The sequence below is a fragment of the Odontomachus brunneus genome, unplaced genomic scaffold (genome assembly GCF_010583005.1).
Source record: "Odontomachus brunneus isolate Ranch 3 - 2012 unplaced genomic scaffold, Obru_v1 Obru_scaffold_031, whole genome shotgun sequence".
NCBI lineage: Eukaryota > Metazoa > Arthropoda > Insecta > Hymenoptera > Formicidae > Odontomachus > Odontomachus brunneus.
Window position 1 is genome coordinate 2428998 of NW_022639481.1, and position 16446 is coordinate 2445443.

At 41.5% G+C, this 16446-nt stretch overlaps 2 protein-coding genes across 5 annotated transcripts in view; one reads left to right on the forward strand and one right to left on the reverse strand.

Moving 5' to 3' along the window:
* The window catches only part of LOC116843273 (mitochondrial inner membrane protein OXA1L), a 155605-nt gene that overhangs the window by 51239 nt on the left and 87920 nt on the right, over positions 1-16446 (reverse strand). The gene's annotated exons all lie outside the window — the stretch shown is intronic.
* The window catches only part of LOC116843271 (protein apterous-like), a 34361-nt gene that overhangs the window by 8399 nt on the left and 9516 nt on the right, over positions 1-16446 (forward strand). The window contains exons 2-3 of one of the 4 annotated variants that reach the window (XM_032813562.1): positions 3841-4132; positions 4399-4798. In XM_032813562.1, coding sequence (XP_032669453.1) covers positions 3841-4132; positions 4399-4798 — 692 coding nt within the window. Of the gene's footprint in view, positions 1-3840; positions 4133-4395; positions 4799-16446 lie in introns of all 4 variants that reach the window. The other 3 variants (XM_032813561.1, XM_032813560.1, XM_032813563.1) reach the window with 3 other exon arrangements.

Below are 16446 nucleotides of genomic sequence, written 5' to 3' on the forward strand. Positions count from 1 at the left end.
GTCGGACTGTGTTCGGCCTCGCATTTTCAAACAAATTACTATTCACGTCGTGTACGACAAATCTATTTTTCAAACGTTCTACTGCGTAATGTTTGTTAACATCGTTGAATTTATTATTAGATATCTGAAGACTATTGGACGAACTTTTAATCAGAATTACAGTACTCTAATAATTTTATATTTAGTTTTGTTAGAGTATTATTTTACTTAGACGAACTAGAATAAATTATGCAATTTATTACCACACATTATTGGAATATGTGTAAAATGTGGATCATAAACATTATAAGAAACACACATAAATTTTAAATAAATTTTAAATAAATTTTTAAAAATAAATGATTTAAGTTCTCACATAGTACGTTCTAAAGTTACACTATTGCATATTATACAGGGTGTCTCACACTCTCCTCCGGGCATTTTGTGAGGACCTAGAACAGGTTGAGGTGAACATAAAAGTCCTATGCCGTTTTGCGATATTCGCAATAATTATCGAGATATTAATTGTAGAAAATCTATGAATGATCACGCAGGATATGGCAAATGAATTATAATAGCGACGACTGCCGTAGTGTACTTATATTTTAGGTCAAATTGAACAAAAAAGTCCTTTACTATTTTGCAAATAATCACATAGATTTTTAATTGTTAATTAAAGAAGATGAGTGCATTATCACGCAAAATCGTGCAATAATCTTCTTTAATTATTAATTAAAAATCTATGTGATTATTTGAAAAATAGAAGAGGACTTTTTTGTGCAATTTGACCTAAAGTATAAGTACACGACGGCAGTCATCGCTACTATAACTCATTTACCATATTCTGCATGATCATTTACAAGTTTTCTACAATTAATATCTCGATAATTATTGCGAATATCGCAAAACGGTATAGGACTTTTATGTTCACCTCAACCTGTTTTATATATATGTGTGTACGTATTATATATATATATGTACGTATATATGTATGCATGTATGTTAAGCAATATTGTCAATATAAATCAAGTAATTATTATAAGTATTGATATAGGGATAATTGTTATTATTATGTGGGTACTGAGATATTTAGCTAGTATTCCACATCGCGAGTATTACCTTAATATTCAGATGTTGTTCAAGATAACCGAGCATTTGCAGCCCAAAATCACTATACGCAGGAAATTTGTAAAATAGCTGGGCAATACCTGAAAGACTCAGGCATTTGTATATCACTAGAGTATTTGGATAATCAGATATGGATACCACTAATGTTCAACTCATTTATCTTTCCTTTTTTAAATTGTAAAATCTTAACATCGATAGCACTTTCCGCATTTCTTTTTTTGGTTTCTCTTCAGTTATCGCGTCGCAATCGTGAGATAGCACTTGCATCGTTGCGAATACACACAAAAAAAGGAAACAAACAAATTCGTTCAGGTAAGAGACAGGACACGGTTTCTGCCAGCAGCCGAGTGACATTTCTGGCGACATTCTACTCGTTTCCGTGCCGGCATCTTATGACCGTGGATTCCGCGCTCGTTATTTACTCCGCGGTTTCGCGAAAATGAGAGGAGGGAAGAAAAAAGATGGAAGGCGGGCACACACTCTTGTGCAAGCTTTGCCGCCGGTGAAAGTCTCTTTGCAATCTGCGAGAGCTCGTTGCCGGACCGTTCTTGAGATGGATAAGGATCTTGAGGATCGATCGCGCTCGCTCGCCGCTTTCGTGAGAAATTTATCGACGACCGATCGCATCATCCATCTTGCCTCGTATTGTTCCAGCGACTCGCTGAAATGAATCGCGGTCGATTTTATTCAATACTTTGGGTTCAAAGATCATTTCGAAGTGAATGTTTAAAAAAATGTTAATCAAGCCGATTTGCAAATAAACTTGCAATGTCGTACGTGATTGTCAAGTGCGAATTTCGTTATCTTGTCAGTCAGCCAATAACATCATAGGTTAGCAATGAGTCATGATGCAGCTAAATTTATTTCTGTGCAAGATAAGCTGAATTAGAATTTCCGCAAAATTACAGACAATTCCGATTCGTAAATATTCGCGACGTCGCCCGCGGTTTAATGAGCCTATTACCGCACGCGATGGTGGTTCATTATGGAGCAGGACAATGCGGGAGATACTTTGAGGAACGCGCATTCCTATGATACCTTTGCCTATACGATCCGTTATATAAGGATCAACAACATACACGTAAAGATTACGTCGCGTCGCGAAAGCCCGCTGGAACAAAGTCACCGATTAAGTTAGGGTTAACGATTCCGATCACGTTCCGCGTGGCGACTAGCCGATATGATCGTTCTACGAATTTTTACCGCTTGCTGTCGCTGGTTTTCTCTAACTTTAATTGTCTACTCGTGATAGGAGGCTGTTTTCGTGAGATTTGAGTGCAATATGCACATATGCAATATATATATATATATATATATATATATATATATATATATATATATAAAACATGCAATAAACTTTGGGGAAATATATGGTCAAATTCGGGGAAATGTTTGGAAAGGTTTGACACTTTATAAAGGTTTGTGGGTATTCTTCGTTTTTGACAAACTCAAGAAAATTTTGAAATTTTCCAAAATTTGAAGGAACTTTTACAAATTTGTGGTATAAAGTAGTATACCGTTGACTGACTGTGCGTCAATTCAATCGACACCACCCCTCTGAAACCGGTCGAAGTAATCCTGCAAAACCGAGAAAGAGAGGAAGAGAGTGAGAGAGAGAGAGAGAAAGAGGGGGAAGGAGAGACGACAAGAGGGCAGCTCTTGCTGTAATTTATGTCTATGCAGCAGCGGCGAGCGCGTTGACAGTTGAAACACGACGGTGGCTCGGATTGGTCGCCTCCGGGCGCCTTATAGGGTCGCGCACATGCGCGCGAACGCACGAACGCGCGCACTGTGTCTTGCAACATCCATCAGAGGCGACCGGCTACCGTCGCTGGTGTGCCACTCTTTCTCCCTGCACGTTTCTTCCCTCTACTGACAGCGGCGGTTGCAACCCGTCGTCACTTCGCCTCTATTGCCCGTGAGCTTTGTCCGATCGGTCCTCCTTGTCTTCTCGATGCTCTCTGTCTTTCCTTCTGGCCTCTTACCTGTATCTCATCTTCTTTTCTTCCGTTCTCAGTTGATCCTTTTCGTTCTCTTCGTTTACTTTTCTTCGTCTTTCTGGTTTCCTCCTTAGTCGTCTTGGTATTTTTGTCCTGTTAGTTGTCTCGCATCTCTCCTGGTTACACCTTCGCTTCTCTGATCTTTTACGATATCTCGGTCCTTCTTGCCCTCTTCACTTTTCCCATTTCTCTCTTTCGCTCTATTGGTGTCATATGCACGATTGGTTTTTTTCGCATTTGGCTTTGGCAATATTTTCAGCCTCGTCTATACACAGCATTCCGATGCTCCTTAAATTTCTCTGAATTTCCACCTGTTCTTTTTCTTTCTACCTGTTTTCGTCGCTATTGACGTGTACCTTTTCCGCTAGTGATGTATTTATCGATTTCCAATCTCCTCTCATGGTTATTTTTTGAATACCCATTTCAAATATGCATATATACGGAGCCGCAAGGTGCTTTTAGTAATAACAATGATATGAATCATTATGTTCGCAAATTTGTGAGAAATATTGCAAACACTCGTACACATAGAGGCGAGCTCTTAGCTTACCATCAACTACAAGGAGAATGACAAGTCATGGTTAACGTGTATTGTTCGCTGAATGTAATATGAAGAATGTTTACGTTTGTGTAACATGTTAGTACCGCCCAGCTTCGTCTAGCAAGACAAATAAACGCGAGCACTGCCGATTTGATACGCTAACTAAAGTGTCGATACATCGATTTGTTCCAGCAGCCGCCCAGCTCGCAGGAGCGTGGCAGCGGCTTGGCTGTGGGGCGCCAAGGGGGGCCTGGTAGCGCGGGGGGGCCCGGAGCAGTGGACCAGGCGCGGGACCTAAGTCCTTGCCTTCCCGCGTCGATGGGCGATGCTGCGCGACCCACTACTCTACCATGCAGCCCTCCTGCCGCCCATCATCATGGGCCCCATCATACGCCCCTGCATCAGACTCACTGTGGTACCAATAACAACTGTTACGATAGATCGACCACCCCTTACGACTCGAGAGACTACGATTCTCCCGGAGGTACCGTTCTTTTATCTATCAGAGGAGGTTAAGGGATGTTAGAATCCATTAAGGATAATTTGCAGAATTTATTGATAAAAAGAAAAATGCAATCTTTGAAATTTTTGTTTTGATACTTTACTTCCTCTCTCTCTCTCTCTCTTGGAAACTTTTTAAATCATTCTGAGTTACTTTGAAGTTGTTGAAGTTTTCGAAGCTGATAAGCGGCTAACGATATTAATTATAAGTGAGTATATAAATAAAAGACGAAATATTCTTCTTAGCAGGTGCACAGGAGTACAGGGGAGGTGGAAACTTCGAAAATGCCAGTGACCTAAGTATGCCGTCGCAGACCACGCATCATCACCATCTGCATCATCACCATCATCATCACCCCCATTTACACTCGCAAACGCACTCACAGGAGCAACAAACCACGACGGAACACTTGCACGCAGTCCCGAAATTGGAACCACCGCCTACACCACCCGCACAATCCGAGGACATTCCTGGAGTGGTTTGCGCGGGGTGTGGCCTCAGGATATCCGACAGATTCTATCTTCAGGCCGTCGACAGGAGGTGGCATGCCGCGTGTCTCCAGTGTTCACATTGTCGTCAGGGTCTCGACGGAGAAAGCACCTGCTTCAGCAGAGACGGGAACATCTATTGCAAGAAGGACTACTATCGGTGAGTGGCTTAGTGATTTCACTGTCTGGGTATTCAGGTACCATCTGGATATACGAGTCTTTTTGGTATTTCCTGAGTACCAAGGCCACGCGGCCATCTTTATTTCTTTCGCAAATTATACGAGTATTTGAACGATTCGAGTGACATGGTACCTTAGAAAAGCAAACATTACCTGCTGCGCAAATCAATAACCGATGGCAAATGGATATCACCTGTGATTGCTGATTCCAAGTACTTAGGTACACGATTATTTCGGGTAGTATTGGCTAATTATTCAGATATAAAAATCGTCCATTTTACACTAACAGCATTAGAGTGAATACAGCTTAGATTCGCTTAAACAACCTCGATTAAGTAAGTTCGCGTTACTGCTTAGCTCTCTAGATCATACTCATGCCTACGACGTAAACGGAGACGGAGAATTAACGCAAAGTTAAATCCTAAGCGAAATCGATATAACTGATTTTTAATAAATGAGAAGTGTGCATAATCTAATTAGTACTTGAAATATCGAAAGGTGATATGAAGTTGCACTATTTAAGCTGGAGTTATGGTTGGATTTGAAGCTTTAAGAATAATCTTCTTAATTCGAAGATCATTTAGTACATCCGTACGGTAGCATTAACACTTCATGAAAGTTCCTGGTACTTCTTGCGAACGATCTTATCGATGTTCATGGCTATATTCAGCAGTTTCGTTCTATTTCGTTCTAGTTCAATGCGATGCGAGGCTGCGGCTTGTTACGAACCACCGAGAATAGTCCCACTGCTCACGCGAGCAAGTCAAGCGCGAAGTAATTTCTGCGATTCCAGGGCCGATTTGAAGAGCCACTTTGAAAATGCGTCGTCTCTTGCGTAACTTGCAAGTTTCTCCGTATACGCTCGCGATTTTGGTCGTTACAAGTGCCCGCAAATAGCTACAAATTGCGCTGATAGAGCCGCATTACGTAGGCTAACGCACGGTGCAATCTTTGAAGGAATTCTTTCTCGAGTGTATTCTTTTTTGTTTTGCTCCGAGAATATATAATTTCCTGAACGTCCGTAATATTTTAATTTTCAAGTATATTTACAAAATATATATCATGTTTTTCTTTCTGTCCGTAAAAAGGGAGTGAGAGAAAACAAGATAGTCAGATATTCCTAAAAAAGATAGTCAGATAGTCCTAATTAGATTTAACTAAATTCGTAGGAGTTCTTTATAATAAAATTAACAGCTGCCAATTTCCCAAGAAGGTGGTAGATAACTGAATGTGAGAAAAAACGAGGATCGAGTAAATAGTTTGTGCACTTTGCCTATAATATATCGAGTGCTGCTCGAAACACGTCGCTGTGTTTCATTGTAGAGTTGTAGGGGATGACTTGACGTCGTGTTGGGCCTCGCCGGGCCTCACACGGTGTCGATTCGCGTACCTTGTTGCTTCGTAGGTATGGACCGGCCCATACGTACATGATCCACGGACTAATGGTCACGACTCGACCATTTACCTCCGGCGGAGCGTCGATTGTTGATAAGTAAATCACCGTCTATCTGCATTTTGCGAGCGACGGACACATGCATCGCGCCGACGTCATTCCACGTGCATTCAATCATTGTTTTTGAATGATTTCTTCGGTGACGTCAACTATTGGCAACTCATCGAGTTTTCAGATTGTTCTAACCGGTCGAGTAGTGATTTCTCTCGACTGACTCGAGTTTTCATTTAAATTAAGAAGTCTTCTGGGAATTGTGTAAGGAGAAGTGGTTAAGAAAATGTTATTTATTCGAAATAACTATTCTATGACCATGTCCCGAATTCGTAAATTAATTTTGATCATCGTCGCTTGAGCACATTTCCTGATAGAATTACGATAAGTCAGGATAATAAAGAGACGTGCTACTTAAGAGACAGGATGAGTTCCGTTAATTAATTTAGTTCCAATTTATGTTCGATAACACTTTGCAAAGTTCATTAGACTTAACGAAAGACATAATTCGCAAATTCAGAACGACGGTTCGCCCATTTTCCTCTTAAGGCTTATTCCTAGTACTCAGTAGGCATAAATTGGCACAAATAAAACGATCCTTGTGTAACAAACATATCGTATGAAGATTCTTAGCTATTTATAAGTTATGACAACCGGAGGTAGAACGTGTTAGATTCTTCCCTACATTATATAGATTTAATTTTGGTGTCCGCCGTTGCGGCGTCGTCAAGCCACGAGCTCATCAATTATGTGGCTTCACCGGTGTCTCTTTAATGCGTTATCGTCTCGAAATCGTCGCGAGCGAACATAACTCGCCCGCTGGTTCCGTCGCAATTTCGGGAACTGCTTCTCTTCATCTCTCCTTTCTCGCGCTGTGTGCCTCCAAAATCGCATTAGCCGATCTTAGAGGGTGAACCCGAGATCCTGGGATAAGCAGCTGGTTTTATCGGGCATGTACTCGTAGCATCCGAAGGCGAGGAAGGAAGAAGGACGAGAATCGCGTGCACGCAGCTTGAGAAACTAAATTAGCCAGCACTCGTCACATTCGGTGATTCGGTTCGTTAAACAAACGATGTGAGCTCAACGGCATAATAGAGAGAGTATAAATAAATAAATAAATAAATATGTCACAGAATTTATTTCATCTCTCTCGAAGGACAATTCGTTAAGTCGTGCATTTATTCATGGATCCCCAATTCTACTTTCAATCATAATTAATGGACTCTGTGACTCTTTGCCTCATTTGATTTATTCGCTTTACTTATTTTACTTGAAACTGAGTACATTGTTTCGCGTTGAAAGTTTATGTGTCCTATTATATTAAGTGCGTCCTATTTTTAGTACTTGATATGTTTTTTATAAGATCTGCGGTTTCCGTTTGGAGGACACGATGTTGCGAGAGATGTACACACGCGCACGCATGTCGTGCGCTGTCGTGCACGCGAGTCACGTCGAGAAGTGCGCACGTGTGCGAGCGTGCGTGAGTGCGCGCACATGACGGCGCGACGCTGTCATATGAAGCTGCCACCAAGGATGGAATAGCACAGACATCCCGTCACGACACGATTTTAGCCTAAATCCTTATCTTGTCGCTTCGTATCCACGCGTGTTCGCGTGCTTCGACGATCGACTGTTATTAGTCGAGAGTGTTGTGCACTGAATTCGGCCTTACCGTAATGCTCATTCAAAATTGAATGATGAAGAATGATGTGTAAATTATCGAATATCTGTCAGGTGGGCTGTTCTTGTTGACAGAAAATGTCTCTCCAAGACAACTCTTGATCAAATTATCGAAACAACCGAAAGGTCTGTGTCACATGCAACAGATGACTAAGAAGATGGCTTTTTTCTGAAAATGAAGAATCTACGATGAACACAAATTGCAACAGTCTTTATAGATTCTTTTATAAATTATGCACGACAAGACATAAGTAATACCACTATAAAATTTTATAAATACGATAAATATGAGAGGAAGAGAGAGTTGGAACACACAGTTTTCGAAGCGTAAAGCCTGATCTACAATATGCTCTTTGCTTCCTGCTTCTTTCTCTTTATATCTTTCTGACTCAAACCTTAAACTTTAAGTCAGAAAAAGATAGAAGACAAGAAACAGAACGCAAAGAGCATATTGTAGATTAAGCTTAAATGGATAGCTTTTGCGATTTGTTGTTTCGGTGATCACTGGCTGAAAATGATCTTGCTTGCGTGTTGATAGCTGTTAAAGTCTTAACGAGTCACTTTCCGGAGGAAGAATACGAATATCGTCGCGTTACATGTCGAAACCACCTCGTCACCTTGCGTGTTGCTTCGGCCCGGCCGGGTGGTTCCGTCGTAAAAATTGCTTGCCCGTAAAGAGATCGTTGCACGCCGAGGAGGTAAGAGCTTCCTGGACTACTCCGCTTCTTTCTTCCTTCTCTTCTTCTCTTCTGCTATTCAACCGCCCCACCTTTCTTCCTTCTCGACACTATATATGTTTTTCGTGTGCACCTTCGTCGTGCTTCGATCCGCGCTGCTAGGCGAGATGTACACTCGTTGTTAATCGAGGCGTGAATGAGAGAACGTGAAATTGAAAAAAGTTTCACATATCCGGAGATGTAACGCGCTTCAAATCAAAATTCAGAATTATATGAGTCATTTGACTTATTAATTAATTACGAATTTCGGGCGGGTTGTGAGTCGTTCAAATAAGTTTCGCTCTTGCGAGATTATTAAATCTTTGAATTTCTAGAACCTTATCCTTTCAGATAACATTATCTGACAATACGATAGTCTACCGTGATTACGAGCAATCAGACCAAATTGGAGTAAATTCAATAGATTTTTACTTTCCAGATTAGCACAGTTCCTTGCATCTTGCACAAGAAATCGTGAAAAAACTGAATTCACGCGGTCATTGCACGCGTCCGTCGACCGCCTAAACATATATGATAAAATATACTTTGTATAATTATAAAATATACGAAGTATATATGCGCGCACGACACGTACACTTTCATGGAGATGCTTTGGACTGCAAGTCTGTCGTGCAAAACACACGCTATGATTTGCCATGCGTGACCATTGCCACCACATGGCAAATACGTTTATACTTCAGGAAGCTTGTTCCAATTGAGATATGATAAATTCAGTTATGTGGTCAATTTCCGCGTTTGGCTTACAATTTGCCGTTTATCGCATCGTTCATCGTTTATTGTATGATGTTGATGTTGCGTCTTAATGAATAAAATCTCGCGTATACATGACGTGACGGTTTCGTCGTCACGACAGTCGGCGTGGCGAGATAACCACGCGCGAGAAAATCACTCGTGTGCACGGGGTTGAACAGAAATTATTTGATCATTCCAGTATCTTCGCGCCAGCATAACCATCTGCGCTCATTCGTTACTAATTTCACGCAGCAGTTAATGCGTACAACGCACGCAGGGCTGGTGCGTTTACCTTCCTGTAAAAAAAGAGCATCGAGTGGCATATAGAATTCATGTGTACCACCGGATCTGGATCGTATATCTGCTCATTCATTAAACGCATTAGCGCAATTTATCAGCAATCAAGAGTATAGACACGCTTCGATTACCACCCGCGTCTATGTAGCACTGGTGAACGGAGCGGAAAGGAAAAAGAGGTGCGAAGAGAAAAGGAGAATGACATGACGATTGAGAAAGCCAAGTTGAGATTTCTCAAGTACTAATTGTTCGAATTTTTTGGAATTTTGATCCTGAACTCTTTGGACATATAAATGTTTTGGTACCTAAACAATTTATATTTATACTATTTGTGATATTCTTTAAAAAAATCCTCAAAATTTTACATATATTCTACTTTCATGTTTCACTTTTAAACTTTTTAGTTTTGGTAAAATCGCATAAAATTTGTATACGTCAGAAACTCTGTAGATCCCTCAAGCGCTTTGGATGACCATTTAATTATACGAGATTTATAATTTCATGAGTCATTGATTACATCTTACTTTTGGGAGCGAAACTGTGTGACTATGTGTGTTATCAACAACCAGAAATCTTGTTAAAGAGATGCGAATTTTGTCGTCGGCGATGATCGTCGGGACGCTGTTTCCGTCGCAGGAAGTGGTCGCCTTAAATCAACGGCTTGCAAAGGAAATAGCGAGTGGTAATTGAGCCATAACCCTCGGCCGGCGAACACACAAATATTTCAGCGCCGGGAGACCGCTCATAATTTAGCCCTTATAATTAAGATGCGGCGGCGACTTGCTGGAAGCATCTTGCTTTCGTTGTACCCGCGAGGATCGTTTCGATAAAACGAGAATCAGTATCATGAGGTCCTAACTAAAATAATCGTAATCTGCGCTCGAGTGATGCTATTTTCTTATATAATTAAAAAATAAAAGAGAGAATATCTTTTTCGTTCAAAATGTAACTGCATTGAATTACACTAGGTGCTGTCAATAGAATATATTCCATATTGTACTCGAGTATCTCTCAAGTATTACTCAAATTCGCGGGTATTATGCAGGTAACTTTGATACCATCCGAAAGCTCAGGTGTCAGATATAGCCACCGTTACACTAAACTATCCTGCATTACCTACAGATCTGTTTAGTCTCGCGATTGAGTGCCAAGGGAAATGCGCTAGCTTCAATCTCCTCAGAAAGTCATTCCTTTTAAGCTTATCGACAATACTTAGCGAGGTTGGGAATCGTTGACGTTAGTTTTTCATCAACATGGCGTCTCCCAACACCATAAAAGATTTTCTCTTTCGGAAAGTACTTTGGGAAAAAACAACGCTGGTGCTTATAAAGATACCCTTCGACGATAATTAGACGTTCGTAAAAGTAACGGTTGAACTATCGGCTCATTTATCGAACGTGAGAATCTCCACGGTATTTCCAGAACTTCGGCGCGCCTTTTTCATGTAAGGAAACGCGGCTGAGGACATAAATATGATGGCGGAATCACGATCTTAGCCAAGCGACACACGTGCTACGGCAACGACGGAACGAGCAGGGTAACATAATACACGTGCAATGGCTAGCCGGCCGACTTTCGCGCACTGTAACGCATCGTGGAGATGTGCATCATCGGTAGCCATTCCAGTATCGCGGTATTTCTCTATTCCTTTCTTGGATCACAATAATACAATAAACCCGTCGAGTCGTGTTATCTCTCTGCATTATTATAATTTTGAAAAATTTCTTAGTTGGGATTGATAGATTCTAATATTAGGATTTTTAGAACTTTGCAACCTAGGAACTTTCACACTTTGAGGAATTTTGTGTCTTGACATTTTGGAAGCTTCAAAAATTACAACTAAAATTACAAGGCCCACTTATCTATCTTGTTTTTAAATTCTAAAATTTCATTTTACTGGTTCTGTCGAACATTGACTGATTCTATCCGGTATTATTGGAACACTGCTACATTGGAGATTCATGGGGCGCAAGAAATTAGCATCAATAAGGTCGATTGAGATATAAGAGACACCGCGGAATCTCCTTGGAGGTTATCAACGAGTGAATTGTGATGGCCCAGCTGGAGCATATATAGTCTCTTTATTACGGATGGCAGGAGGCGAGTGATCGGTGCGATACCTCGATGTAGTAGATCTCGTGAGATAGGGGGCGTATTTGTACGGCGACACCTGCACACGCGTGAGGCCCCACTTCATGCATCACCGAAGAGAACGCGAACGACGGGGTCCTTCCGTCGACGATGTACCAGCTCGCGTTATCAGATTCACGGACAATGGCGCCCCGCTAGCATCCGTTTGTCCATCCACATCAGCGGACACCCTTGCGAAATTAATTCGGGGAAATGGCGAAGCAAAGTTCGGGCATACTCTATGTCGTTATCAGCGTTATACTATTGTTTAATAAGTATAATGACTATTGGTGTTGACATCCGGCCACCTGGATACTTGGATATCACTCGAGTACTCAGGTAGTGGACCATAATATGAGTACTGGATAGATACGTGGGTAGACCTGATAGTTTCTCTATCTCAGGAATATATTTTATATTCTGATACAGATTTTATACAGCATACTGATGCTGATTTTATACAGCAATTACTAATTACTGTTTATTCTTAAAAAGTCTACTTTTAAAGATCAATATTTTCTATGTGTACTTGATTAATTCTGAGTGGCTCTGCATGAGTATTTTGAGTCTGGACGGTTTCTATTCATAGAAATTTTTCAGCACGTTGAAGAGTCCTGGATTTTCTGTTCTTTCTAAAAAATGCACAATAAAGTATAGGTATTTGTTCTAGAAATTTAAAAGTATATCCATGCATTTTTACAGATTTTTCGAACCACTTTAAAGATATGATAAAAAGGCCGGACTCGAAAGACCCATGTAGGGTCACATGCAGTGCTGTTTTTCACATAAACCACTAAGGGTTAAATATGTAGACTTTCACCATTGCATGACTTTTGGAATATAACTAGGAAGATCTCTCTTCCCCTTTTGAATTTTTTGTAATTGAATAAAAGTAAAAAATTAATAGCAGAAGCAGATAGAGTCTGCTTTACTATATTTTTTCATAAATTAACAAAGGATAGTGCAAAAAGAGAGGAGCTCAGTCCAAAAGAACCAGAGGTCCTCCATCGCGGATATAAAGTTCGTTCTGCATACGTCTCGGCGGGAATCCGTTGGTGGTTTTTACGAGTGGCCGGTCGTCGCTCATTGCAGTATTCGCCGGGGGATTCGCCGCGTATCCCGGCAGGGGGTGCGTTTTCTCCGCGGGTCCTGCCAAGGTCACGCGCGACCACTCGTGCGTTCGCCACGGAATCGCGACTGTCACCGCATAAACCATTCCTCGCGAAAGTATCGCGTTACCGGTGTGTGAGCCACCGCGTGCAAGATGGACAGCTGGAGATTGCCGCTCGCATGACTTACAGGCCGGCGACTTTGTATCCCTTCGTGTAGGTTACATCGCACTGCTTGGTGTTCGTTGCGAATAAGGTGGAAGTTTATGGCGCATAGAACAAGGTTGCGGAAGTAACTTCGTGAAAACGACGAATGAAAAATACAGATATCTGTTGCTTCGTTGACTTCTCGTGTTATTTAGCTTCGTATTTTTAGAGTTTTTATTTGAAAGATATTTACAACTTTGCGTTGTTGTATATAAAAGTACAAAAAATTTGGTTATTTTAGTCACTAATTTTGATTCTCCATACGGTTGATATAGTTGATTTGAATTAATAATATTTAAATATCTGCAGTTCAGGTATGCACTTGCAACTTCTCGAGATATGCTTCGAGTCGCGCTACATAGCAAGTGTAATATTTCAAAAAGTTCACAAGGCTACACTTTCCAGAGTTCCCGCAGAGTAGGAGAAGTTTGTTTTTTTTTCGACATGTGATTATAAATTACATTTGAAATGCGCGGCCGCATTGGTGGTGAATGCGTAGGGCACGTTCCGGGTAAATTACAACTTTGTAATTTCCCGCATCTATTACAATGTCCGATGAGGTATGTTACAGGATTGTCCCCAGTCGCGGAAGCATAAATCCGCGTGTCCACTACTTCTGTATATAGCCGGACATCTCGGCGTACAAGTAGTGAGATTGCTGCTCCCTGGTAAATCGTTGTCGGGCTTTTAGTTAGCGTCACGGATAAGTTAAGTTGGAAGTTGGAGGATGAAGTAGAAGTCGTGTTTCCACGACTCCATTGCAAAGGGGGAAAAATAAAAGGTGAGCTTCCGCTCTCCTTCTGAAAAGAGTGCAGCTCTCTAGGATTTGCAAAGATCCTCTTGCAAGTCGGTATGTGATTCAATCTAGTGATCAAAAGCCGTATAACTCATTGAGATAATGACTGAAGTAAAAACTGAGGATTCAAGAGCGATTTAAAAATATGAAGATTAGAAATTACCCTGAGAAAAAGATTTGCAAATCCGCAAGTTTAGGAATATGAAGAGACCTAAAAGGACCATCTGGATATAGTGTTGAGGATGAGAATAGCATAACAGCCCAGCAATATATACGTAAACCGTCGAAGAGCCGCTCGATCGTCGCTTGGTATGCCAATAAGAAGGTGGCCGGTAATATAGTGCCGTGATCTAGATTAATGCGAGCAGTGCCGGCAGCAGTCACGTAGCGTCCCACGCGCAGCGTGTGTCCTCCGAGCTCGCGCGCGAACGTTCAGGCTCCGGCGTTCAGGCTGTCGCTACATTATTCATAAAATAAAACGTGCGAGGAGGTAGCACGGCCGAAAAAAGCGAGAAAACCGAGAGCGAAGATCTCCTCCTCATACGAGCGTCGAACCCCGTGCGAACCAGCACCATCCGCACGGTCGGTCGGAATTAACGCGAAAATCATTCATCAGTTCTTTCGCGGACACTTCCGGCGAGCGCGTGTCGTTAATAATGCGATACACGCGAGCGCGCTTGTCCGCTATTAAGATCGCGTTACGCGCTGACAGCGATGTTCATGATCTTTGATTGTAAAAAATACACAAATTGCAAATAGTGATCACAACAGGTGACGTGTACATAAAGAGTGGATAATAAGAAGCGCGAATAGATGCCATGTAGATGACATCACAAGTAATCGATATGTATAAGAATGTTTTTTTGCATTAGGAAGTCTCAAATCTTAAAATTTTTTTAAATAATCTGGGAAATGAAGACTCAGATTCCCGGGAAGTGAGTGTCCATAAATCTAGATACTTGAAGATAATGTCGTGGACAATTGGACAAAGATTGTCGGTGGCCTTGATACAGATTCTTACAGATACGCACTTTATGGTGCTGCGTTTCTGTCGTATAAGTCAGCAACTGAATGTCCAAACAGTACGAAGGTCTATGCGCTGATATCTATTTACACGTATGCAGGTTGTTATGTATACGGTGCACTCAAACAAAGCGTATAAGTTTATTAAAGTCCACATTTGAGCAACGAATACTTGTATGTAACACTCTCCTTAATAATTGTGTGTGTATGTCTTGTTTACGTATGTATTAGTATCAGTAGCAGGATTATAAATCTTTTTGTTAATACAAATAGTTGTTCAGTTAGTGTAAATTGGATAGTTTCTGTATCTAAGTACTCAGGTATCTTGTGTATAGTTTGTAAAATAATCGAGTATCCAGGAAATGTTCATAAGATTTGGAGTACCTGAGTAATATCTGAGTATCTGAGTAATATCCAAGTATCCAGGAAATATCCGAGAAACTCAGACAGAACTCAGGTACCTGAATGTTGAAGCCATTAACGTTTTTTATCGTGAGTACCGTCAGAATAAATTCTGTATACATAAATACTGTCAGTATAAATTTCACTGCTACTCGAGCCAGTTACTATGGCAATAAATAAAGAATGCAAAATTTTTATCTGGAGCTCCGTAAAAATTTTCTCACAGAAGGGTTTAACTTCAAATTATGCGAGGAAAAAAGGAACAATTCACGCTCACCGGCGAGATTACGTCTGTGTTTGGGGACACCCTGTATCGAGCTACGGCCTAACTACATTTTTGCCGGCAACCCGTTTTCTGCGCGCGTTCAGGGATTAAGCGGCCCGGCCTTGCCCGGCGACCGATGCCGTAAATTATTATTTCCACGATAAAGGCCGTCGGGCAGCGCTGCTGAGTGGAATTCCCCGGCTACACCGTAATTAATGCATCTGGCGATAACCGCAGCGCAGATCTAATCGGGCAGATTCGCCGATTGTGGCGCGGCGCGTGAAATAAATGTGCGCGCGTGGTTTGAGAAATGCATCGGCGACATAGGCGATACGTAGACGTGAGACGGATGCATAGGCGTAAGGATGATAAGAGCGTTATCGCGCAATTTATACTACTATGCTTTAACTGAGTTGACGCGACTGTCACTTGGTGATTCGAAAATGTTAACATCAGATATCACGTGAATACAAGCTGATCAAGTGCGCTGTCAAGTGCGCGCATGAAAGAACCGCCTTCTCGGCGGCGGCGACAGACACGTCTCGTGGTCGTAAAAATAAGAAAATTATCCGACGGTAAATTCAAGCTATTAATTAATTATCATACCTCAACCACAACTGTCACATCAAACGTTACACGAGGACGACCCACGAACATCGGGAGCAAAAGTTACACATGAAGAAGCTTCCTCTTCGCGGCGCGCGTTTCCCTCGCCGTGGACATATCTTGCTTCTGGAAGAGCGAGAGAGAAAAGACCGGCGTGTCTCTCTCGCTGCAAGTACGGTCAAGGGAAAGGACGAAAGAGAA